This window comes from Lepidothrix coronata, unplaced genomic scaffold (genome assembly GCF_001604755.1).
Source record: "Lepidothrix coronata isolate B3197 unplaced genomic scaffold, Lepidothrix_coronata-1.0 Scaffold35, whole genome shotgun sequence".
NCBI classification, from domain to species: domain Eukaryota; kingdom Metazoa; phylum Chordata; class Aves; order Passeriformes; family Pipridae; genus Lepidothrix; species Lepidothrix coronata.
The window spans coordinates 1943184-1969212 of record NW_016690215.1 but is presented as its reverse complement, the minus strand read 5'-3'; the positions used below and the strand labels follow the sequence as shown (position 1 = coordinate 1969212).

Genomic DNA, 26029 nt, shown 5'->3' with positions numbered 1-26029 from the left:
TAAAATCTAGGTGGAAGCTTTATACAACTTACTGAACACCAGTCATAGCTGACTGTAAAAAGGCTTCGCAGGACAAGTCCTGCCAAGCAAAATACACCCTGGTACATTTTGCAATAATGTCTCTACAAAAAGAAGGGAGAACAAAAAAAATTGCAACACTGAAAACAGAGTCCAAAGAAAAGGCTTCTTGAGACAAAGCTGGAATATTACTGGGTAATTTTTAGGGAAAGTGTGTTACTAATGACATATATGTATTACATTAAACAGACTGTGCATAGGCTTGTATTGAAGAACTGACAAATCATTTGAACTTAATAGTGACTAGACTAAGTTGGAAGAATCATCTAAGCTTTGTTTACATTTGAAGCTTTTTTTTAATTTTTTTATTTTATGTGTATTAGAATTGCAACACTGCAATTTTACCTTAGCTTTGGCTCTCTGCAGTACAAAGCATTCAAAAGGAACTTCTGTGCAAATCCAGATACAAGACTGGCTATCACAAGACACACAGAATTTAAGCTAAATGTTTCAGAAAGCTTTAATCTCTCTAATTAACTGTTCCTATGCTATTTCAGTATGTATTATCACTTACCTAAAAGTCTGCACCTGAATAGGCTCCTTCTGATTTTGCCCACGCAACTGGTATATTTCTTTTGATGCTTTCTTTAGCATTTTTTCAGCTGCTTGCTCTTGGTGATGTTCAAATTTGGTCTGTCTGGTCTGAAAACAAGAAACATAATGCTTAAAATGGACATGTAAATATATAAAACACAAGAATACCCACATTAAAATAATGGATTTTTTTCCCACTCACCACAGTGAAACCACACAAGTACATTGTCTGAAACAGCAGATCATCTAAGAATTATAAATGCAAAAGACTGAGGTGCTTCATTTCTTAATGCTCTTCAGACAGATATGTATTAAATGCTCTTCAGACAGATATGTATTAAATTAACAAAATGTACTGCACACAGAACTGTCAAACAAGATCTTACAATAAATTTAGTCTTTGTCTCAGATAATCCAATGACAATCTTATTTGTTGTGCAGTTTTCCCACCTTTGTCTACAACTTCTTTCTCCAAGAACAGGGAAAAAAAAAATCACATACTTAAGGACATTCCAAATACTTGTAAAAAAATATCAAATAAGCAACATTTCTTTCAAAGATCAAAAGAAAGACAATTATTAAAGTTCCAATAACAAATACCTAAACCAAAACAAATGAACAACAACAATAAATAAATAAAACCCAAAACAAAACCAAAAGTGCCACTGGCAAATCGTGCCATTCTCTAAAAACCTGTCCTCAAATAAATACAGAGTTTGGTAACAATCAATGCAATAGTTTTTATTGTGCAAACTTCAAGGGAAGAAACTCACTGTTTCTGTAAAAAACAGCTCTATAGACATCTTGTCACAATCAAGACATTTTGTAATCAGAAATTTCTGAACACATTGAGTGTTTATATCGTGTTACCATACCTGCCTTTCTGCTTCCTTCAACAAGTTTCGGAATCGCTCATCCCGAAGGACCCAGTGGGGTAGATCTGTCTGCCCTCTGAGCTGGGCATCTTCCAGACGCTGTCTCAACTCTCTTAAAACACATATCTCCTCATTCAGCTGTCTCTGTCTAGTTCTGGATGCCTGGAGATCCAGCTCCAGGTCTAAGGATGTCCTTGCCATAAGCTCAGCCAAAGATGATCTGCAGGACTGCTGAGTTATTAGGATTCAAATAAAATGCACAATTTATTACTCTCAATATGGTTTACTGGTCTTGCTTTAGCTATATAGATCATACATTTTCTATACTTATTTCACACACAAAGTCTTTTTCATATGAAGTTTTGGAGATTATTTATATCCCCCAGTGAAAGGCTAGCTAGCTGTAGGGGTTTTCTGTATCATACATAAACTTTTTCAATTAATGCTTTCTACTACCTCCTTTGACAGTCTACTTTTGAATTTTTCTACTACCTCCTTTTACAATTTCCTTTTGACTTATAAATATTTAACTAATTGAAGTTCATGGACTAAAATTCCATGTGATGATGATAATAAAAGGGATGTAATATGAAAAATTCATAATGGAGTCATGACATCAGAAAATACTGTACTGAGCAAGATTCCTGCCTTTCTCTGCCCACTTGTTCCACAGCATGACGAGTGGCACAGGGGCAAAAGAAGATCTTAACCTATTAATTCCTGAATACTTGGGTCTTAAATTTGTTAGGCTGCATGGGAGGGGAGATGAATGTTTTACTGCCATATTCACATACACTTCTCTGGGCCCGCACCCTGCATCATAAACTAGATTGTAAAGATTTATCAAACTTTACATCTAAATCAATACAAATTCCGTCCCCATTAAACTGATTTTTGTCTGCCACACTTTTTTCCCTCCTTAATAATTGTTCACAACTGTATTTAACTTCTCCAGGTCTACCCTTTAGCTTAAAAAGCCCAAAACAAACACAAAACATGCCCCACCCCTCCAATTACATTGCAGAAGCTTTCTACACTTCCTAAAAGGACCATAATGCACCTGCAGACATCTAAAGCTTAAGTGTAATAAGTACCAGTGTTCTAGTAACCTAGTGAAAAGTAAAAATCCGCTTCCTAAGTATATTACCTGCTTATACCGTAGAGTGCGCCTCTCCAACGTATTCCGGACAAAAGGGGACTTCCTTGGCAGGGTTGAACTGTCGCTGTCACTGCGATACAGCTGATGAGAAAAGATAGTGAAAATAAGTTGCTTACAAGGTCATCTTCATTAAGAAATCTGTATTACTTTTTCTTTTTTTGGTTTTGAGACTTATTTTTTTAAATACACTGAAACTGTCTTGTTTTAAGCAACTGATTTTTTCCAGTTTTAGTTATTTATAAAAATGTATATATGTGCTTATATGGTATAGTTACAATAATTCAAGAAAACTTAAAATCATCAGTGTTATACAGATAAGCTCCACCAACCATTCTACTGTATCTAAGACAAAAGAACCTAAAAAAATGTGGAGGGGGGATTTAGAAGCAATAATTTAATCCTAAAGCATTTACTGTCATGGACACAAAGAATACAGTCTCCCACTTTTACCTCCCATCTGATTTTAAGTAAATGCAGGTTAAGTGATGGTGTTCAATGATCTTTTCCTTTTGGTGCTATCTGTTATCTGGGGTGCAAGGGTCTTTTACTCACATTTTCTATATTACAAACAGATACATAATTCAGAAATCAAACTGAAAAATTTGAGAGTTTGTGTGCACTGTGCACAATGTAAGAAAGAACAAAAAACAGAATTTCCTTGGTTTAGGACAAAGCACAAAATTTAAAAATCATTACTGCATTTTCAAACTCAAGCTCTCAGAAACTTATGAAAGAGTATGATCAAAGCTATGTGTATTCCATCAATGTTGCAAAACCAATACCCACATATCAATCTACAAAACCACAGCCAACTGCTTATAAGCCTTTCACCACTGAACACAGCAATCAACTAATGTGAGTTGATCTTCAATTACTTGCCCTAGTGCACCCAGGAATCCTACGTCCCACTGCTGTAACAGGCACCCTATGACTGATACTCATGACAGCAATAGAGTCATAAGAATATTTATGCAATAACCATAAGATTAAACATTCAGTGCCCTTTTCCAAACTTTTATAGACATGAAAGTTAAACATGGCTTCTAAGCTAACTGTTTATACGCCTCATCAGACAGCACTGAACCTCTGTAAAGCCCATCACCCTAGCCTAACATCTGAGATTCCAAAGGGATAGAGCTTAATATCTAATTTATCATAGATTCTTAAATTTCAAATTAAATCCATCCAGGTTTAAACTCTTAAAAAGAGTTAGGGAAACTCTTCCCCACTGCTATGTTTAAATTCAATGAAAGACTATTCATGACTATTAAAAAGTAGCATAAGTTTCTTATAAATGCAACACAGCCTTAAAAAGCAATTATCAAAAACATATATTATATTTGCATGGAGGCCCCTCCCCCCCTCCTTCTTTTTAAGAATTACTCACTCTGCAAACATATTGACTTCGTGCTCCAGGCGAGAAGGTCTGGGAACGAACAATGGTGCTGCTTCGAACAAAAGCAGAACCCCGTGGCCTGCGGCTGGTTCTCTCTTTTGGAATAATAGCAACTTCTTCAGGAAACAGATCCTCGGTGTTAGTTTCCTTATCCACCTAAATTTCAATGAAGGAAATTTTTTTGGTTTTTCTCTTGTAGCCAAAACAATCAGGCATTTCAACAATATCAAAAGTAAACAATTTGCTCTGCTAGCTAGATTCAAATCTGAATGAGCACTGAGAACAGAGCATGAATTACCTCATTTTTTAAAAAGTTTTAAAACGAGGTCATTCAAAATTTTAAGATTACCTTTCAGAAGGCTTTACTGCAACAGTAACAATTATGAGATGCAGTTATAACATGAATCATAGCTGGAGAGCACAAGGACTGCAGTCAGGACTGGCAAATAGGCATTAACCAAGCTACCACCTGATCTCCAGCCTCAACAGAAGAAAACTGAGTCACTTTTCAATAAGAACAGTGACTGAAGCAAATAACCACCTTAAAACTAGAAGAAGTTAAATGAAGAGAAGGAAGGGAAAAAAAGGTACTGAAAGACTGTTCAAACAATGATACAAGAACACTAAAATATTAAGAAAGACAGAAAACATGGGCTATCTAGCAAAGTTTCCAAACTTTTAGTGAACTCTCTCCTCAAAAGGAGGTATGATCTTCCCTAAAAGTCAGCACAAATGGCTTATGTTCCTCTACTTCAATGAAAATGTGCTGATTTCAGCTTGTTCAGGATTATTTTTAGTGTCTCATATCTTGAATAAAAAAGATTTTAAATACATCAGTTTCAACACAATTATTCCATGTTATTGTAACACTGAAACAGTAATGCAAGTCTTAAAACATTACACTTCCTTCTTCACAATTCCTTCAAAATTCTTATTTCTAAGAGCACTGGAAGTTGATCATGATCTTTTCTGTTACAATTTCAGGTAAACACAGAAATTGATACAGGTGCATATTTACAGATTATGTAAAGGCCACAGTAAAAATAGTTTGCCTTGATATAAAAACTAAATTCTATTTAGAAATAACTAGCAAGCAAACAAAAAAACCCAGCCCTAAAGGGGCATTGCTAACAACTCAATAGCAACACTGCTGTAATGAAGGCAGTGCTGATACAGGGTTGTTAATGTAATTTCTGATTCTTTTCTCTCCTGATCAATTCAGACTCAAACTCTAGGAGCAGAGGTAACACACAGTGTGTGGGCGAGGCATTTGGCAGTTTCTGTACTGCAGTGTCTTCTCTCATTACCTTTAGTGGTGGAGGCTGCATTTTTCCAGAACTGTACTGGCCTGCTTGAGTCGCAAACATGTGTCCAGCTAATGAATCCCCACAAAATGGCTCTGGATAAGGAGGACTAGTCTGGGTGCAATTACTGCATCCACTGTCAACAGATTCTGCTTGCCAACTCCTAAAGTCAGAACATCACAATAATTTTGCAGGTATTAAAAAAACTCATGCAATTATGCATCACGTTTATGTATTTCATTATCCAAGTCAGTTTATCAATTAAAAGTATTATTTCTCCAATAAAAATACAGAATTTTCATAGGTAGAACACAGCCTGTTTGGATTTCTGCAGGTACAGAGAAGTAAATACATTTCATAGCAAAAAAATTCACCTTCCCTAATTTTCTTTAAGCACATGTTCTGGTCTTTTTAACAATACTAAAAAAAACATAACAAAAAGAACACCACCACTCATGTAACAAACTAGGAGTATTATTAGGGATGAAATCACAACCCTAATATTTTCCCATGTCTCCACAAAATTTTATTTATTAGTACAGGGCTATTACAAACCCATTACAGTTGCCTCCCTAGCAAAGTTTCTGTATGATAAAATGTTTTCCCACTCCCCAAATTCCAAGTCCTCTAAACTCAACCAGCTATTCGAGTAAAGTTTTCTCCTGTTTGCACATCATGACAAACCAGAATTTTATACTTGCAGCACTAACAGGGAGCAGATCCCAGAATAAGGACCTACTGTACTCCTTCTCTATTTCAGACTATATCCATAGTTTAAATATCTTTGATGAGGTATTAATTATTAACTGTTTCACGAGGCATTAAAGCAACCATTTTTACCTTTCTGATATGGCTTCTGCCTGATCTTCCTTTCTTTCCATCTCCAAGATTTCTTCCTCTGTGTACTCCAGCTTCACTCTCTCTTCTGCCAGCTCTCTCTCAACTGCTTCTAGCTGGGCAGTGGTCCTAGCTAATAGGGCTGTCACTGCATCCTGAAAGGTAAATTAGACTTCAAATAAAACTGTTCAGAAAAAAGAAATATACTTAATGCATATTATTTAGAGAAAACAGAATAAAAACAAAGCCACTGTTCCTTCAGAAAAAAGCAACAAAAAAACCTAAACAAAACCAAATAAAAACACAACCAAAAACCACAACAACAAATAACCCAAACCAAACCACAAACAAAAAAAAAAAAAATCTGCACTGAATCTTAATGATCAAAAAGTACGTGGTGTTCAGCTTGTCACAGAAACTGGGCAGACTTTATCTCACTGTGGAACATCATCCAGCAAGATAGTCATAGGAGACCTCTGAAGGTCACCTAGTCTGATGTCCTGTGCAAAGCAGGCAAGGCATCATAGCCACATCAGGTTGTCCAGAACCCAGTCAAGGGCTGAAAAATCTCCAAGGATGGAAATTGCACAACCTTTTTGACAAGCTCTTCAAGTGCAGAGGCAGAAATTTTTAACAGTTGGACTGGAAATGTCCATACAAACATACATAGGGTACTATCTCAAGCACCCGTCTGGACATGATCTAGTTTTTAATTATTCTTCTGAAATCATGCTCTAACCATAACAGTTAAATTAAACACCTCAAAAACCTGCACCTGAGATAAGACCACAAACAACCACACTGAAGGTCTTATTTGACAAATAAATAAACAAATCACTCTTATAGAGCCATACTGTTTTAACTGTAGTTACATTTCCAGAAGACTGAGGAATACTGTCTTCACACTGGTTTTTGGTCTTTGCTCTCTGGGGCTCTGAACCAGTGAAGATCTGAACAGTATACCAGTGAAGCTGCATCTCACCAGAACTCTCTGCATCCGTCAGGTTTATCTGAGCAATGCCCTATGAAAAACAAAAAGCATTGACCACAATAAGATAAACATTCTCTGCAGAACAGACACCTTCTTTCAAGTGTGTTTTACTTACAATGTATAAACCCCACTTCATCAAATACTGTCTCTCTTTTAAAGAGACAGTTTTGTTCCATTGTGTTACGATGTCTAAGATTCCGAATTTGTCTCTTGCTTACTATTACTACCAGGAAGGATTGGAGTAGATATTAAATTTTTAAAGTTGAAAAATTAAAATTGTATGACTGATGTAGATATGCTTGAAACCTGACAGCTATTAATATTTTATTTTTAAAACCCTCTCAATTACATACTTGATTTCTACATTTGCTTAAATTACTATAACTTTAACAATGTTACTTTAATTTGTGGGTTTTTGGAGAGAACTATATTCTGATACCCTTCTGTTCTCTGGTCCTCAAAGGCATCTTTTAAATGGAAAAAAAAATGTTGTGTAAACTAATTCTTTTCCTGCCTATTTATATCATAAGATTGTCAAATGGGCCACAAAGCTATTTTTCCTCTTTGCAGGCCATCCTTACATCTCCCAGATTCACGTGAAAAGAGGTTTAATGGAGGCTTCCCACTAAAAGTGTTTCAAACTTTGAAGGAGCCCTACTCCATCAGAGAGTGTACATGTAAGAAATTCTCAGTGGTGTTCACCTAAATTAAGAACAGCTGTAAGCAAATCTATGCTGCCTATTTTAATTATTATTTTTTTAATCAGTTCACTAGCTGGACCTACCAATGATTTTATATCAGTTAGCCTTTGAGTACTGCTTTTGGCTTTATCTGGCTATCTCTACAACCTGTTCATTTCCATGCTAGTGGATCACATGCTAAGAATATTTTCATTTATATCACTGTAAAGTCCTGTAAGATGGTTTTCATCTCTCATAAACCAGCTGGATACAATGATTCTAATAGTAAAGGCAGTAGGAATTGTACACAGAAACTGCATTCAATTTTAAGCAGGTAAAGAAACAGTTAATTAGAAAACAATAATTAAAAAAACATTGCATTGTTTTTCCAAGACAAATGTTCCCTGGGGCTCTGTTTAAACAGGTGCATAAAGGACAATGGAGAAAAGGTTTTGAGACTAACAAAATAATGTGATACCGGGATACAGTATGTTACTGAGGAAGTAATTTCATCTCAGTGGCTAGAGAGATGACTTTTCTTTTTTCTACATAAAATAGAGATGTCTTCTAATTATCTATTTCCTCTGATGCAGCATATAAAAGAAATGTGTACCAAATACTGATATTTTTATATCAGAGTTGGAAAATGTTTAAGACATTCTGAGCATGGTTTTAGAAGTAGAGAGTAAAAGTCTTCCTGCCATCAATATTGCAGAAAACATATGCTTAAGACATCTGATACTGCCCTACACAGTGCATTTATTAAGCAGCTAAGCAAACCTGCCGAAGAAGCTGTCACTACAAAGTGAATCACTAATTGAGTAGAAAATCACCATCAAATCCAACTGATAATTATCAGTACTGAAAGGATTAATTAATATTTCACCTCCGCCTCAAGATTTGGATGAAGAAGGAAAGGATGAAGAAACCAAGGTGGGTCTGCTAGAGGTCTGCCACAGGTGGGTCTGCTAGAGGTCTGTCACGTGCCTGCTCTGACACATTTGTTAACAACTTGGATGGCAGGAGAGTAGAAGTATTTATGAATCTCTCTGTGACATCAGATAGGCGTGTCTCTTTATGAAAAAAGGATCAGAATTTAAAATAATACTAAAAAATGGGACAAACATTCTGAAATAAAAACACAAAATGCAAAACAAGTCTCACTCAAGAAGAATTCAAATAAATTAAGACATGGGGAATAATCAGTTGTTCAGGGCTGTAAAAGATCAGAAACTTGGAGTGAAACAGCAGTGCTGTGTGATTGTAAGAAAAGCATTCACATTTCTTTGATGTTTTGTCATGAACTACATATGCTAATCATGGAAAATAACAATTCCCTTATCTCAACATTGATGAGGCCACCGGGGAAGAAATAAGCCAATTTAACCCAGAAAAAGGTCTTTCAAAGCCATGCAGTGCATATGAGTAAAAGGCTGAGGGAATGAAAAGACCATCCCACAAGTTTAATATATTTATTTCTTTATAAGTGAAGTTTAGAACTATTTGACAGAATTTATTTTTTTTTAACTCTCTGTTATGTTCAAATACTTGTATAACTTAAGATAAACTCCAGCCTGGCTTCTGCATTTAGGAAAACATTACACTGGCATAATCTAATTGAAAAGAAAGCAGTCATCAAGAATTTGAGAGCTTTATGCATTACTAAATAGATGGGATAAACGGTAATCTCAGTGGAAGAGACCTTGAAAGACAAAGGCAGAGACCATCACGGCAGTTCCAAAGAGAGATAGGAAATGTTTTTTCATTTTGATAAAATGCTCAATTTGGTAAAGAGAGTAACAATCATAATGTTTAAACAGATACTTCAATGCATCTACCTTAAGAAATTGTGACATTGTTTCTCTCCTTTTGAGTAGCTACTGTTAACAAAGATATTTCTGACAAAACTACACTAAGACTATGAAAAAGAAAAAATCCCTACCAATATAACGTGAAGACCTATCTTTTTTTTTGGCAATTCAGTAACAGAAGTTAAAATAAAAGCACCCTAAACTTAGATGTACCTGTGCCAGTACCAAGATACTTTACACTTAAATAGCTATTTAGCTTGCCATAGGAACAGGCTATACCAGTGTAAAGCATTTCACATCAATATATCCAGCCTGTTCTTGAGATGCTTTCTCTTTCATTATGTTGTAGTGCAAAAACGACAAAATGTCCTACTACAGACAAGACCTTGAGTCCACTTCTGTCAGTGTTAAGACTTCTATTTATGTAAGATGCTACTTAGTTTTAAAGGTGGACTATTAAACATGCACTCTTGATTAGATTTGCTCAAATAAACACCTCTTACCTAAAGCCCAGCATGCCAGTGAGATGCCTGTACCACTTAACTTCTTTGATAAGCTTAAAACTTCTCTAACCCATTCAAACCCCTCGCTGCAATGACAACTCACTTCAAAACAGCCAGGACGCACACAGGCATTACAGTTCCATGCAGAAATGGAAGTCTTGAGCACACTGTAGTCTAAAAGCTGTCAGATTAAGTCTTTTAGGAGAAGTTTAATTTTTTACACAGTGCATTCCTTCTTGCACCAAAATTTAGCAACAGCAGATTTTCAACTTTCCACAAAACAGACACTTCTAAGAAATGCATTAAATAAATAAAAAATTAACTCCTTATCTACTAAATCCCATAGCAATGAATGTAAACCTTACATCAATTTTCAACATGCCTCTGCAACGTAACAGTAAACAGTAGAACAGATTACTTTCAACATGGCTTAAAACTCTCCAATTCTCAACCTCTGCTAATTTAGTAAGACTTCATGTAACCCCAAAATACACATATTTCAACTTTTTAAAAATCCCACCTTTTTATTCACAGAACTATACTTACATATGTACACAAATGGACACATTAACATGCAACTCTATCAGAACTTCTTACGGAAAAACAAAGACTTCACTTTCTCTTTATAATCTTAAAAATTATTCCTCAAGTAACTTTAGTTTCCCGTATCAATGGCTTTTAAGAAACAGAACCACTTACCAATAGTTCTTCTTGTTGCTGATGATCAACTGAACAGATATACAGCTGCAGTGATTTTAATTTCAAAACACTTGAATGCACAGGGATTCGGAACACTTCATTAAATATTAACGGAGTTTGGAATTCCAAAGCTCTAGAGCAGTAAGTGGTTGGTGTGCCTGACTCAAGCGGTGGCAAATAAACTCTCACATGACTGAGAACAACAAAACAGACAAATAGCACAATTCAGACAAAGAAATCTATTTTGCATTTCTCAAACTTAAGCTATGTTAGTGTAACACCTACATTAAGAACCTGTTCTGGGATCTCATCATCACAGAAATTTACTTTGCATTCTTAATGCACAAGATCTGCAAAGCTAATCCAGAAATGCTATATTTTCTAACTAAAACTATTTTTTTTTCCAACTTGCTGCTTAACAGAGGCACCAAGTGGCACTTGAGCTGCCCTGAGCTATCCAAGGCATCTACAAGGAGTAAGCAATTATGACATAGGAGCTATGGGAGAGCTACATACAGCTCTCCTCTGAGCAGCAGCAGCTGGAGGCCAGGTGCTACGCTATGATATTTCATATGGAAACACATGCCTATATTTAGGCAATTGAATTACCCCATAAGTGTCACTGATCCATTTCTTCCTTCCACGAACTAACCTTTTGTTTCCTCCTTAAAAAATTCCGCAAGGATGGCAAAGAAATCTGCAGTCATTGCATCCATCTGCAGTCTTAAAAAACTAATTTAAATATCTCATACCATCCCATTTGAGACTCCAAGCCAAAACCAAAATCAACAATCATTTTTATCTGAAAGAAGGCAGCAGAGCTACTTAGAGAATTGTTTCCATGTTCTCCCAGTCCTGACTGCTTGTCCAGCCCCTGCAACATCCTATTCCTTCCCCCATGCCAGCAAACAGTTTCATGGAACTGTGTTGTGAACCAGATTAGAAAACTTAATCTGGGTTAAACCTACCAAAAAACTCCCACAAAATCTCAAGGATTAAAAAATCCACTCCAGCTGAGAGGCTCACTTAACTCCACTGCACAGCTGCATGAACTCTTATGGCACCACCAGAGAGGGGCTGACACTGGCAGGCAAATAAATGGTTAGAGGACTATTGGAAGAGCTCATTATTGTGGAACTGCAGCACTGGAGTGTGGAGCATCAGTTAGTTAAACAGATTCACGTGCTGTAAAAATTAAGAGATCCAGCTCCTCTGCTCACTGGTTGCTGCAGGTAAACTTCTCCCCAGCTGGCCCAGCGCCTGATCCAATGAATGCACAGTTGCATGGAGGAGTTCATTAAACTGGCCAAAAGTTTTTTATGCTTTTTTGGTAAAAGAAACTTATTTTTTGATAAAACCAATCGATTCACCCTGCAGCAATGCAATTTCTTAAATCCAGCCCAGGTAGGGTTGAGAAGGATGGAGAACAGAACTGCCTTTCTGAGTCATTTAGATGCCTGATTGCCTTGACAACAATGTCCAGCAAACCTCTTGGAGTAATAAACATGCATAATAAATACGTAAGAACATAGGTCATTAAAGACTACGCTTGTTACTTGACCATTGTGACAGAGGTTCTATGAAAGGGACACCTTGTGTCCATAAAATTAACCCTTTCCTCATGAAAACTAAGACATATTATCTTCTCCAGAAATAGCTTAATTTTGAACGAAAGCGAATAAATCTACAGTATTTATGAGTGTGGCACAAAACAAGCAAAGATCAGACTCTGGGTGAAATTTAAGCTTACATTTTGCAGTTTTCTTTAACAACTAGACTCGTAAAGTTCTTCAGCTGTAATACATGTACTAACAGACATTCACTTCCACTGTCATGCCTGGAAAATAAATTTCCTGTGTTAGTCACCAATCATCAATATTTTGCTTAAGAAATAGAGATGACTAGAAAGATTTAAAGAATATAAAAGCACATTTTGTTGTTAAACGAATTTCTTAGACAAATCAGTTTCAATTAAAAGCAATTATAGATATCACATTCTGGTAACAGAACAGTATTAATAACATTAGCTCCAGTAACACAGTTAATAGAACTAAGAGAATTAAACATTATTCAGTTTCAAAAGAATAAGTTGCCTTACACTATGCCTCTTGATAACAAACAGGTTTTATAAACTACATTCCTTAAACAGTTACACCACATGCTTATATGTGTGTGCATGTGTGCGCATGTGTAACAACATATCGGTTACATCAGACAAATCAGTCTGCATTATTTTCATGGGTTATTGAAAATAAATTTTAAAATTCTACTCTTTCACATCTACATGAATTTTGAAATGGCACTAACAGTTTTGCGATTTACAAAACTCCCAAGCTTAGGAATTAATTTTCCAAGAGGTAGAGACAACTCTGGAGGGCTGCCTAAGATATGACATCCTGCCTTGCACAGCAATAATTTACCCTTTCGCACGTTATTCCCACTACCAACAACAGCATGCCATAAGCTCAGGATTTCAAAGCCGTATTTGGGAACTGTGTTCCTATTTGTGTCTCTTTACCTGTGACTTTTCTAAGGTAATCCTCCTTTATCTGGCATAAAAAGATCTCGCTTACAGAGACATATCCCTATACCCGTACTCGTACTAATGGCTGAGACAATGAAAATAAATGCTACCGAAAGAAGTAGTGAAGGCCCTTTCAGCAGTCAGCATTGAAAGGATGAACTGAATGAACTGCGGTTAAGGCATATCCCCAACACAAAGTGGCATGTGACTAACAAATCTGTACACACACTAAACTTCAGCTGTCAGTTCAGAAACTTCTTAAAAATACCCACTGAAGTTCAGTTCATTAAAAATTTAACAAACCCAAGAAAAGTAGTTAGCAATTCCTGCAGAGTTGACAGCGAGAAAGAGGAGTAACTACTCACAGAAATCCAACATGTATTTGTGGTTCTTCATTACTGGCAGCATCACCATAAACAGGCTCTTCCAGATCTTCATTCCTGTGGGAACAGAGAGTACTGTAAACTACATAGTGACCTAAGCTGTTAAAACATAACGAAACTAACATTTATTTTGTGATTTGTGGATACAAGCAACTGTTTGGTAATATAGGAAAGACTGGTAATGTAGAAGGAACTGAGACATCTATTTAAAAACACATAGCAGTAGTAATTTACAGTTGTAAAAACTGAAGTTTTAGAATTAATTTTTCAAGACATTTATGTTATTTTAATATCTATTCTGCCTTCCATTTCTCTTTAGCATCCTCCAAACCTTATCTTCTTCCCAGTTACTGTTTAGTGTGTTAAAACAATTGTATTAAGTAACATGCCTTTATGCATCCTTCAATCACTTGGTCAACCTACACATTTTTAGATTTTTAGTAGTTTGTATATTTCCTCCTCTCAGTTATACTTTTATCACATGCTACTCAGAATTTTAAGTCACACTCTGTATAAGTTTATTTTGTTATAGATGGTTGAAATAAAATTACTGATTTACAACTAATAACCTGAGAAAACTGTTTTTCAAGGGAGAATGATACGGTGTTAAAATGTTGTGAAGATGACCATGGGACTGCATGTAAAAAGCTTCTCTCCTTTAAAACTTGCAATCTAGTATTTCTATGTTACAAAGAACTAGGAATGTTGAAAAGCCTATTCAGAAATTCACAACTAACTCTTTTGGACCATGTGGTAGAAAAGGAATATTTCCAGCTTACTATGCATTTATACACCTGACCTTTTGCTTAAAGCTTCAAACACGCCACTGTCACTAGCCAGTGAATGATCTGAGAGACATGCTGAAACTCGCCTGGCTCTCCTCTCCGATCTTCTACCACTGTCTCCTCGCAGAGTTACAGCTGTCACGGAGAAAAAAGTGAAAACAACATCAGCTCAAGGCAATATCTTAAAATCAAACAAGAAACATGTATTGTATCAAAACTAGCAGCAAAAAAGCACAAACAGTTCACTGATTTTTCATCTAACTTTAAATAAAAAATCTAGAATACAATTGACCGGAGATTTTCTGTGGGAGAATTAAGGAAGGAAGTTTGTGGGCAATTGCTCTCTGACAAGACTAAGTATAAACCAATTACATTGTTACTAAATGTTTTTCTCATAGAATAATCCCTTCGTAAAGGAAGACTTACATTAATTCAACATACGTACACATGATATCCTAAACTTTTCAGATTTACCTACTGAATATACAATAGGTTGAAAACAAACACAGAGACTAATTCTTTTAAAAAGTTATCTGATAAAACAATGTGAGGTTTTGTTCTCATTTGTTTCCTAATACAAAATCTCAAAGCATACTGTTTATAACATCACATAATAGCAGCTTTATTTACAGTCCGAGAGGCATTATCAAAAAGAACCAGTGCTTTCCAACTCACTCAGACCACTGTTTTTTCAAATTCCTGGTGAATAACTTTGACTGGGGGAAGGAGGAAGCAATATTCAAACCCCTCTTCCACCCTTCCCTGAATCACCAGCAACACCATAAATAGTAACATTTTCTCATTGTAAATGTACCAACAAAAATTATGTTATACATCAGGTTTTGCACAGGCAAGTAGGTATAGCAGCTACCAGTCCTTTAAAGTACACGCACAAGCAGACATGATCAAGAACTGGATAGGAAAGGTTTCAACACTTCAATGATAGCTCCTAACTTAAGGTTGTTTTCTTCTGAGTACTAGCGAGAACCATTAAACAGACTTGCGAAGTGCAGTTTCTTCACTGTGCAGTGAAGAACTGTTACCCTCTTCTACTTAAAGTTCAGTGAACTATCCTCAAAGCAGGAAAGCAATGGAAAAGAGATGCCACTTCAAAAGTGGGGAAAGCATTTTATTTGCTTCTGTTCATGCTTAAGAAACTTAAGACAGCATGGAAGCATTCACAGTTCCAGCAGAGTGACAGCAGCACAGAGCATACTGCGTGGGAGACAAGCACCAGCTGACATTCACAGCTTACTGCCCCCAACTAAGGATGAAGCATGTCTTACTGAAAGTAACAACTTCCTGAATACCTCTGTTACACATTATCTTAAGGCATCAAAATCTATTTCTGATACCTACCAGTAAGTTTCCTTCAGCTGAACACCAACCCACGACCTGAGCTCTGCCTGCAGAACCCAGCTGAGGTGTGGTGAGCCACCCTCCTGCTTGGTACCCATCTCACCTCCCACCCAAGCACCACCAGGACAGGACATCAGGCTCAGGAGCTCAACAGAAGTCTTACAGATTAACAACCATGCCACTGTTATCAACAGAAGGCTCTGGCTGAGGTCACTGTGGGACTGGCAGACAGGGTGCACCCAAGCCCAGCAGTTCTGTGCTAGCCCAAGGTACGTTTCTGTTATCAGGCCACTAACAGCATGAAATACCCAAAGGTGTTACAAAAATCACAGTCTTGTTTGGAGCTAAAATTCCTGTATATCAGCAGAGCAAGTTCTCTGTCTTTTGGATTCATAAGTAGTCCTATGGACCTCTCCACATTCAATGAAGGATTTAGTCATCATCAGCTATGCAAGAAACTTATCTGCTGGCTAGGAGCAGCCCACTCTGCACTTGTCTCTGTGCCTGGAGAAAGAACCACCATTCCACCCCATTTCTAGGTACAGCATCCTACCCTTATTGTACATCATACATTGTGCAGTGCTGCTCATGGCATCCTCACCACAAATGAGAGCCAAGTTCAAGCGACCACATAGAAAGCAAGGAAACTGTATTTGAAACACACTCTCCTCTATATCAATTGTACTAAAGTTATGGGTTTGTGTGTTGTTTTGGTTGTTTGTGTTTTTCTGGGAGGGTTTTTTGGTTGGTTGGTTAGTTTGGTTGGTTTTTTTCTTCTTTTTTTTTGTTAAAAAACTTTTGATTTGGTGAGCCTACCTCAGTTCTGTCACTGGTACTTATGCAGAATCAAAACCAGCACTCTGTAGAGACATCTATAGAAAAACATATCAAAGTTTCCCAATAATTTTATGTCACTAGAAAGATGCTGAACAAAAGTGCATAACTTTTTCATGAAAGTGCTTCTATAATTTCTGTACTAATATCAACAAGTTACAGTAGGATGACTTCTTTTTGTAAATAAGCCCTTGTCTCACCCCCTATGTGAACACTTTGTACAGAGGTACTGGACAAAGGACCTTGTGGACTCTCTCATTTGGAAGTTCATGTTCCCAATTTGTCTGGAAGAAAAAGTTGGTTTCAAGCACCAATACAACGAAATGAAAAACTGACATGTTACAACAATGTTGTAACTTGATTATGATTTGCTCACTGTGTGCAGGCCATGGAAGCATTCAATAATCTCTGGATAATCCCAGCAAATTTGGGAGAGATGCACCAAATATGCCCTTGACTAGAGGGGGAAAAATCAGCAGGAAAAATTGGTCAAGATGAAAGAGACATCAGATTTTGGTTTAAACAGAAAAAGTTTAGCATAGGTTACAGACCTTGCACTGCTGAATTGTTTAAAAATTAAGTTTCTAAGACAGATAATCACCTTTAATTTTCTTATTTAAATAACAAAATCAGTGAAGAGTGTATATGATTTTCCAGACCTACTGGGTGCCAAAGCTTGATAAATATAAGACAGCCCTGAATAAAAGAACATTCTCAATGTGATTAGTTGAAAAAGCAAATTCTGTGTGCCCAAACTTTAATTAGCTATTAGCTAAAAAAATACATAAATAAATCTAAAGCATGTTTCACAAGCATAGGAGACTACAAATACTGCATGTCAGTAAAACACTCTCCTAAAAACTAATCAGATACAAACTGACCTTACCTACCAAGATGCTGTCAGGCATTACTATGATACAATAAAGCTGAACATCAGAAACCACTTCTCCCAGGAATTTAACTACAGCTGTGAATGTATTGTTTAGTTGACATCGCAAAAAAATTAAGTATGCCAGAATGATTCAACAGATACAGCACAATATCAAACAAAACCAAATGTAGCAAAATCTCCTGTTTCTTCTCATGCAACTCAAAAAAAAAAAAAACCAACCACCAACAACTAAAAAATAACCACTAACCAAAACAAAACAACCAGCACTTCACACAGAAAAACACACTGGGAATTACAGGCAAAAACAGCACAATAAGAAATTTCAGGTTCACTTACAGTGAATTTTTCTGTTTTGCCGCATGAGAAACAAGACAAAATGAAAAGCATACAGTGATAAATCACCTTTTAGACCTATGACGATATTTTGCAAACAAGAGATTATTTAGGCATTAAAAGAAATTAGCACATGAAAGATTATTTTAGTATAGATTAGAGATAGTGAAGATATGAAACCCCGCTGTTTTATTAACACGTTTCCTCCCACTCCCAGCTTTATAAATATGATGGATTTAACTTTTCAAGCACATTCCCTCCACTCACATATGATAGCATATTTCACAATGTGTCCCTGTGACAGATGCAGAACAATAAAACAGCAGATCAGCAACTAAACATCAAAACTGCAGTTCCTGAAAAAACCCTTGAACTTGCTCAAGTGCTGTGTCAGTGCAAAGTACATGCAGTATATTCAGTGTTAATCCTTCCAGCCCCGAAAACCAGTGAAGGAAGAGGCAAAAGATTTGTTGGAACGAAGACTTACTGGTTTTAAAGCGTCACTTTATGTTACCAGACCACTGGGTGGCAGCAGCAGGGCACACTGCCTAGGACCTCACTGAAACCCAAAACGCCCCAACATCTGGGGGTTCCCAAACTGTAATATAAGAACTGGATGCTCCATCAAATTCTTCCAATAAAAGAGTACAAAACCAAAATAATTTCAAAACTTTCAACTGGTACTTGCAAACAACTGTGTTACAATTGCAAACCACCAGCTATGGAGTGTGAAGCAAAAAGTAGTCAAAAATCAGAAAGGTTAAACAAAGTTTTCTAAATCAATCATTTTCAAATGCAAATACTAAAAAAAAAAAAAAAAACCTGTCTCATAAAAAGGCAGCCTGGTTACTTTTGAACCATACATTCTTCCTCAAAAAGCAGCACAAAATAGCCTGTTGTACATAGAGAAAAGTTGTAACCCCAGACTAGGAGCTGGACACCACAGCACTGTGGTGCCACAGCAGGTGGCACAGAGGTTTTCAGAGAAATGTGAAATGTGTGGAAACGTAATAGAGAAAGAAGAAATGGAAAATCAAAGCAGGAACTTGACCCTCATCCTATACTGCTCCCTAGGCCCTCACACCAGGCTTCACTTCTAGGAAACACGAACGAGCTATAAACGAACTACTTGGATATTTTCACTTACCACAATGGATGAAGACATGCTGTGGTCTGATTTGAGGTTTAAAGAAAGCCTCAGGAAGCCTCTTCATGGCACTACTTTAAGCACAAGCTTACATGCTGGTCTCTGGAATTCTATTTATTTTGGTCTGAAAGCTACAGTATGGGCACTAGAAATGTTTACAACTAGTAGAAGTAAATTCTGCAGCAGTATCTTCTGGCAATGCTAGCTGCACCAAGGAAAGTAGGTAAGTCTAGACTCAAACACTGAACAATAGAGGCTTTTTAGCACAGTAGCAATGTTTTCTTTATAAAAATAAAAACCTGAAAGTTTTTCTGTAGATACTGCCAATGTTCCTTCAAATTATCACTTGACAAAATAAGATTTCGGCAGGATAAGATGATACATTCTCTGGTTATATTTCATATTATTCCTGATGTCCTAAGTCCCAAATACAACATTTTACACTACTGCTAACACAGAATTCTGGAGACAGAAATGGGATGGGAATCAAACCTTTAATATTAAAAAGCATTTCTCTACTGGTTTGATTTTATTAGAAAAACAAGCAAGCCAATACAAAAATGTTATCATGAAGGAATACTCTCTTTCATATTAACAGCAGTTCTTAATTTGATTGGTTAAAACAGGAAAATAAATTTGTCATGCGCTTGTATGCTCAGGTTTTTAATTTTGTTTCATTTTTTTAGAATGTTTTCTGTTTCCTCTTTTGATCTCTCTAATTTATGTTTCTCAACTGCAGTGCCTCAGAAGCTTCTGCCAATGCAAGCTAAAGCAAGTCCATGAACTTCACAGTCAAGAAGGAAACGAAAACTCCACAGTATGTGTGTTGTGGTAACTGCACACATCACTCCTCTGCCATCACAGAGCACAAGTACTTGGAGACAACCAGCCAAGCCAATACTTCTCACGCAGCCCCTACAAAAGATGCTGGTTTGCTGATGAAGCACTCTGCTCATGAGTGCATCATGCACTCCTGACAGCCATGCCACTGTAGGTTCTGCTCCTCTCACAGAACTTGGACAAGAGAACCTGGTCTGGGGCGTGTACAAATTCAGCACGGAGTCAGCCGGCCAGCAAGCACTGTCAGCAGAATCACCTCATGTTTTGTGTTTGGGGTTTTTTTTAGGGGGTGGTTGTTGATTCTTTCCTATCTCCCCTGTGTTTGTGTTGCTTTACATTTTCAGAAAATGGCAACATGGGCACAACTAGGGGCCTCAGAAGTAAGTAACCCATGCTTTTTCTTACTAATACCTTACTAATTCTTACCAATTCCTTGATATGCTACACTCCAAAGAAAATCTATATTCCATTCCCTTTCTTCCACCCAATGCACCACTGTTTTGAGATCTATTCACAGGCATTTCTCTACTCTTTCACTTCTTCGCCCTAAACCTAAAGTTTGGGCTTGGGGGTTTTTTTCCTGTTTTTTGGTCAGGCTTTTTTAACAGTTAACAGCTACTATGTAATTTTTAACTGATGGTAGGAAAATAAGCAGTATTTTGGTCTATAGTAGTATTTAGTAATATTAGTAAAACTGAGGGACAATCTCTACTGTGCTGGTATGCTTAGGTCTGTGTGACATTTTCTATGATAATGTGATACAATACTAATGTCCATAAACTCACCTCCACCAGTTTGGACAGCAGTCAGGTGTGGTCCCATTTCTCGTAGCCCTTCACTGTCCAGAGGGTAAGTGGACGTCTGAGAAGAGCTCGTTCCCTGTGCATCATCGTCACCCAATGCTGTGGTCTGAGCCCTGAGCATTTCCAGGGCTCCTATGCCTGCCATCTCCTCAAAACCTTCTGACATCTGAGCCAACGGAGAGTCTCGAGACGCAGAGAGAAATGGGGTGTCCAGAGGCGAGCTTGGAGGGGACAATGACGACAAGGAGGACCGTGATGACAGGGATGCCAGGGACTGCGGGGTGTCCAGAGACCTCCGCTGCTTATTGAAATTCGAGTGTCCAATGGGATCGACATATGGCACATCCTTCGTGAGGGATTCAAAGGGAATTATGTCAAAGCGCAAGTGTTGCCCGTAGTCTGTAACGCTGTCTGATTTGTCGTACTGTGGAAGGCCATAGATGTCCGTAAAGCTGACTGAGCTGAGGGAGCCTCTGCTGGAGGCCAAGGATCCTCGACTGGAGGCCAGGGATCCCCTGCTGCTGCCAGAGGACATTGTGAGGGTGCTAGCTGACAGACTACGGTAGGCAAAAAAAGAGAAAACAAAAAAGGCCCTTTCAAATATAATCAGAAACACCAATGCAGACATGAAAACATCAATCCAGATCACACAAGCAATTTTATATGTATTCAGCATGGTGACACAGAGAGATGATTTGGCATTTTAATGTCTAGGCTTGTGTCTCCTGCCCTGGTCTCAAGCACAATCAAGACTGAAACAGCACATGTGACAACCAAATCAAGGCCAAGTGCCTGAAGACAAACGGTCCAACAGGACGAGCCTACTCTTTCCTCCAACATGTAAGCAGCTGTAATTTGGCAGAAAAGAGGCCAGAGCAGGCTTTGGATCAGCAGACTCAATGTAAAGCCAGGAAGGATACATTACCATGATCCAGCTTAAATTTACATTAAAGATTGGTCATAAACAATCCACAGAGAAGAAGTGCAAAAGGATTTGCAAAGTCAAACTGCTGTGTAAGCTTCACTCTTACAGGTTTTTCCAGTGCAAAATAAAAAAAGAGTTTGGGCTGAATCCTATTCCAGTTCCTCTTACCACTCACAGTTAAGGGAGAGAAAAATATAAGTGACAAAGAGAGATGAAGTGAGACACAGCAGGAACTGAGCTTTTGATGTTGGTGTGGTGTTGAGCTGAGGAATCCCCAAGAGTTGCATCTAAGAGGCAGCTGTGAGTGTGAATATGCAAAACATTCTGGGCTTCTGTGTGGGTCTTAGCACATTCTCATATTTAAATGGCAAAATTTTGTCATCTCACCAGGGATCAAAAACCCCTCCTTTAGAGAAGGTATCAGAATATTAAAAACTCACAGAACTTAAAAGAATGTTAAGTTCTTATTAGTAAAACTGTAACAGTATTACAACAGGTTGTAAGGACTTATTTTCTGAAAAGGAGATAACATATAAAATTCCCAGATAAAATACAAAATTCACAGATGTGCTTAATAATGTAGCCCAAATAGCCATCACTAAAACTATTTATAAAACTCCATTCAAATCACCACATTCCATAGACCAAACTGTATAAATGTAGTAAAAAGTTAATTTACTTGGCACACATACACAGGAGAATAAAAAAGTAAACTTCATACATCATTAATATTTTTCTCTACTGCAGTTAAACTTCAAAACCTGCTGGTTTTACATAACTTACCTTTTTAACTGGGAGTGTAAATATGAAGTTAAACGTGTAGCTTCTTCTAGTTGCATAAGCAAACAATTTCTCTTTTCCTGTAACAGTATCCTATAATTAAACAGATACATATTACTATTTTTTTCATCAAAGTAGTGTTCAAGAAGTGCTAGGAGCTTTCCAATTATGGAAAAATATCATTGCATTGCAGTTTGGAATGTAAAAAAAAACTTAAATGAAAAATTTTAATTTATGCTGCTCATATGCAGTGATGATAATTCCAGCAAGAACACAAGAACTCCAGCCAAAATCCCAGACAAGAAAAGTAATTGAGGCACAATGTAAGAATTATGAAGCTGAAAATACATTACAGCAATTAGCAAAGTCATACAAAGTCCTAGGTAAAAACATGAGACTCTATATTTTTTTTCTCTTGCATCAACCTGATTCTGCCAGTAAAATCCTATGACTTTCCAGCTTCTCAGGAAAAAAAATATTCCAAATAGCCCTATTATGCAAGCTAATTAGTATAAAATTTCAAAGATAAAAAGAAAATTTCTGGAGGTTTTTTGTTGAATGTAACCATAAAAGTCAAACTTACACTCTTATTCTAGGTGTTTTAGGTGCATTTATATATCATCATATTTAAGCAGGTGATACAGCATTTTGAATACTACGTTATGACAAAAATCTCATGCTGCAACTTTTTTTGTCCGTTCTAAAAACAAGCAGCTGAATTACTCAGTACTACTCCACAACACAAACAGAATGTACTTTTAATGCTGTCAATCTCACACACCTATAAGATATCCTAAATTCTGCGTTTTGAGATTATTAGAACTCCAAATGATAGATTTTATCTATTGATTTATTCTTTTTCTGGATCAAGAATTATATTCTTGGTGTTTTGTTTTTCCAAGCCTAGTCACTGAATTTCAAGCTAAAATCAGGGTAGTATTGTGCTTTGTGCTGTAGATTTTTGTGTCCAGGAAGCTACTACTCCAGCCCTGCATTTAGAAGTTGGCTAGAAATTTGGATTCTGACAGACAGCTTGGATAAAGCAGATCAAACTTATCTGAGTGCCTCAGACCTTCTTCAGCTGCAAAGATGGCTGTTGAACTCAACATGTTAAAGTGCAGGATTAAAAAAAAATTAAAAAAAAAAATCAGCAAAAATAGGGTTCTCCTGGATAAAACAGCAGCATTAGTTTCAATAAACTTTGGATGCTTAAGATATGAAAAAAAGTATGTCTCTGTTAGCACTAGAAACATAAATCTCTCAACCTCTTTGGCCTCCAACTTCATCAGTTCCTATGCTGGCAAGGGGCTGCAGCGCTACACTCCAGCACCACCACAGCCCTCTGGGAAGGCTCCCTCCACTGCAACCGCAGGGCAGGGGCTGCACACCCGCACGGTGCAGTGCTGACGCTTTTCTCCTGCTGCTGTGGAACCCAGACCAGGTCGACCCAGTGGCCCAAGGAAGGCTGCAGCTCAGCTACACAAACTTACATGATACAGGCACTGCATGCAGGAACCAAAAGAAAAAGACGAATGGATGCAAGAAACTTAATTGACTCAAAAGCTTGCAGGGGAAAGCAGGGATATCCACACTATCTACTTTAAGAAACAAACTTAGGAACCTACACTCCACAATGATCAATGCTGCAAGGTAGGTACCTGTGCTAAAAGGGAAGAAATGCCTCCAACTACAGCTATCAGCCAATTTTACAAAAACCAACACTACAACAATTAAAAAAAAACAAAAACAAAAACAAAAATCAAACCTTCCCACCTCTGTCATACTGATTTTAAGTTTGTTTTCATCTGTCCATAATTCTGTCTTAAATACTCAGTAATAGAACAGAACTGGTAATAATTTAAAAAAGAAAATCCTCTGTATTTCACGATTAGAAGAAAGTGGTAATAGAAAAGCAAAACTAGGAAGGTTTTTGGTTATTCCTCAGTCTAAAACAAAAAAACCAAATCAATTAGGGCTACTAATAGTTAAGCTTTCCTCCAATTAGTTATACAAAAATAGAGTGTCCATCAATATTATTCTAACTTCTACTCAACTTTTTGCTAGCATTTGAAACATCAAGTACCACACTGGAACGCTGGTTTCCACAGCATGAACTACATGGAAAAATAGCATGGCCTTCTTGCCAATATAGTATGAACTACCTAACACGAGAGCCCAAAACCAACAAATAAAACTTACTGCACTGCAGTGTAAAATGAACTCCCTTTTCTGTCAGCTTAAGCTGAAAAGCCAATGTAACGATACAGCAAAAATTGCAAAATATATTACACTGACCTGTAGGCTGGCTGTGAATTTTCTATTTATTGCCTGAATTTACTGTCTGAAGTAAGCCTGTTCAAAAGAACTGAAGTTGTCAGAATCTGTATATGGAAGGCACTTTCCAATATTTTTAAAGTGTCTTAATTGTGTAAATATTAACCTTTGCACAGATCACATTAAACCTGGTTCATGTAGGTTTTCCTGAAGGGTCAAACATGAGGTTTTACCACTGTTCAAGAGAAGTAATAACAAGTAGTTTCTTGCTTTCACTAGAAGCAGTCTACAGTAAAAAGAGGTTAAGAGGTTTTGTCCATTTCTTTGGCTACAGGAAAAACTGGGCAACTTCAAAATAAACACAGTGTTTCCATTAATATGTTTTTGGATTGTTTATTTTACATATAACTTGATATTTAAGTTTTAAGAATGACTCTGTTTACTATGTTCTCTGAATGTCTGAGTTGGGATGTGCTCTCACTGCTAAGATTGCAAATGAAAAGGAAATGTATATAAAAGGCACCAAAAAGGTCATCATTTAACCTTCCTGTTATAAGCCAGAAACTACATATAGCAAAGGATCTTTGTTCTGTTGTTTTTGGAGATGAATAGTACTCTACTGCAAATAACAGAAAAAATCTTTCACTACAGAAGAATTGTTATTCAGGTCTCTATTATCAGACAGTATCACTTTTTCCAAGCATCTTTTCAGACTCTATTCTGATCTTGTCTTCCCGTTCACTCTTTACGCAAATGAAAGGAAAACTGACTAGTCAATCTCACTGCAACTCCAGAAAACTTCAAGACAGAATTAAATAGTGGCTGGCAGTCAGGAGTAGACTTTTCTGAAACCAAACTACTGTAGTAACTATTTTTTTCCCCTTAAGGAAATTCCCTGCTCTTCCTTTTGAAACTACCAATATGGATCTTACAATAGATAAGAAAATTATTTAAGTTCCCAAACCTTTCAGTGGCCCCATGAGCAGACGTTGCTCGAGCCCGTTGAATTTCATCCTCCAAGCGTCTTTTTTCATCTTCCAATCGTGCAATGTCTTCTGGGGATCGTCTCTGCTGACTGATGAGCTGCAGCTCCTGAAGAAGAGCCTCCTTCTCTTTGATGAGCTGAAGACGGTCCCTGTCCGCTTCAGCCATTCCTGGCCAAGATTCATTATCTAGCAAGGCCAGCTGCTGTTGTATATTCGAAACTCTTTAAAAGAGGATAAATACATTTGAAAATTAAGAAGAGACAAAGACAAGTAAGAAGAAAATTATCAAAAGGTGAA

The 26029-nt window shown here is 37.1% G+C and overlaps 1 protein-coding gene across 4 annotated transcripts in view; it reads right to left on the bottom strand.

Moving 5' to 3' along the window:
• The window catches only part of WWC3 (WWC family member 3), a 97328-nt gene that overhangs the window by 2717 nt on the left and 68582 nt on the right, over nucleotides 1-26029 (bottom strand). Inside the window, exons 9-22 of one of the 4 annotated variants that reach the window (XM_017812328.1) lie at nucleotides 25711-25953; nucleotides 22476-22565; nucleotides 20750-21324; nucleotides 14574-14694; nucleotides 13757-13831; nucleotides 12618-12704; nucleotides 10868-11060; nucleotides 7038-7205; nucleotides 6187-6338; nucleotides 5350-5509; nucleotides 4034-4198; nucleotides 2635-2727; nucleotides 1488-1718; nucleotides 593-720 (exon numbers count right to left, since the gene is read on the bottom strand). In XM_017812328.1, the coding sequence (XP_017667817.1) occupies nucleotides 593-720; nucleotides 1488-1718; nucleotides 2635-2727; nucleotides 4034-4198; nucleotides 5350-5509; nucleotides 6187-6338; nucleotides 7038-7205; nucleotides 10868-11060; nucleotides 12618-12704; nucleotides 13757-13831; nucleotides 14574-14694; nucleotides 20750-21324; nucleotides 22476-22565; nucleotides 25711-25953 (2481 nt within the window). The remainder of the gene's footprint in view (nucleotides 1-592; nucleotides 721-1487; nucleotides 1719-2634; nucleotides 2728-4033; nucleotides 4199-5349; nucleotides 5510-6186; nucleotides 6339-7037; nucleotides 7206-10867; nucleotides 11061-12617; nucleotides 12705-13756; nucleotides 13832-14573; nucleotides 14695-20749; nucleotides 21325-22475; nucleotides 22566-25710; nucleotides 25954-26029) is intronic. The other 3 variants (XM_017812329.1, XM_017812326.1, XM_017812327.1) reach the window with 3 other exon arrangements.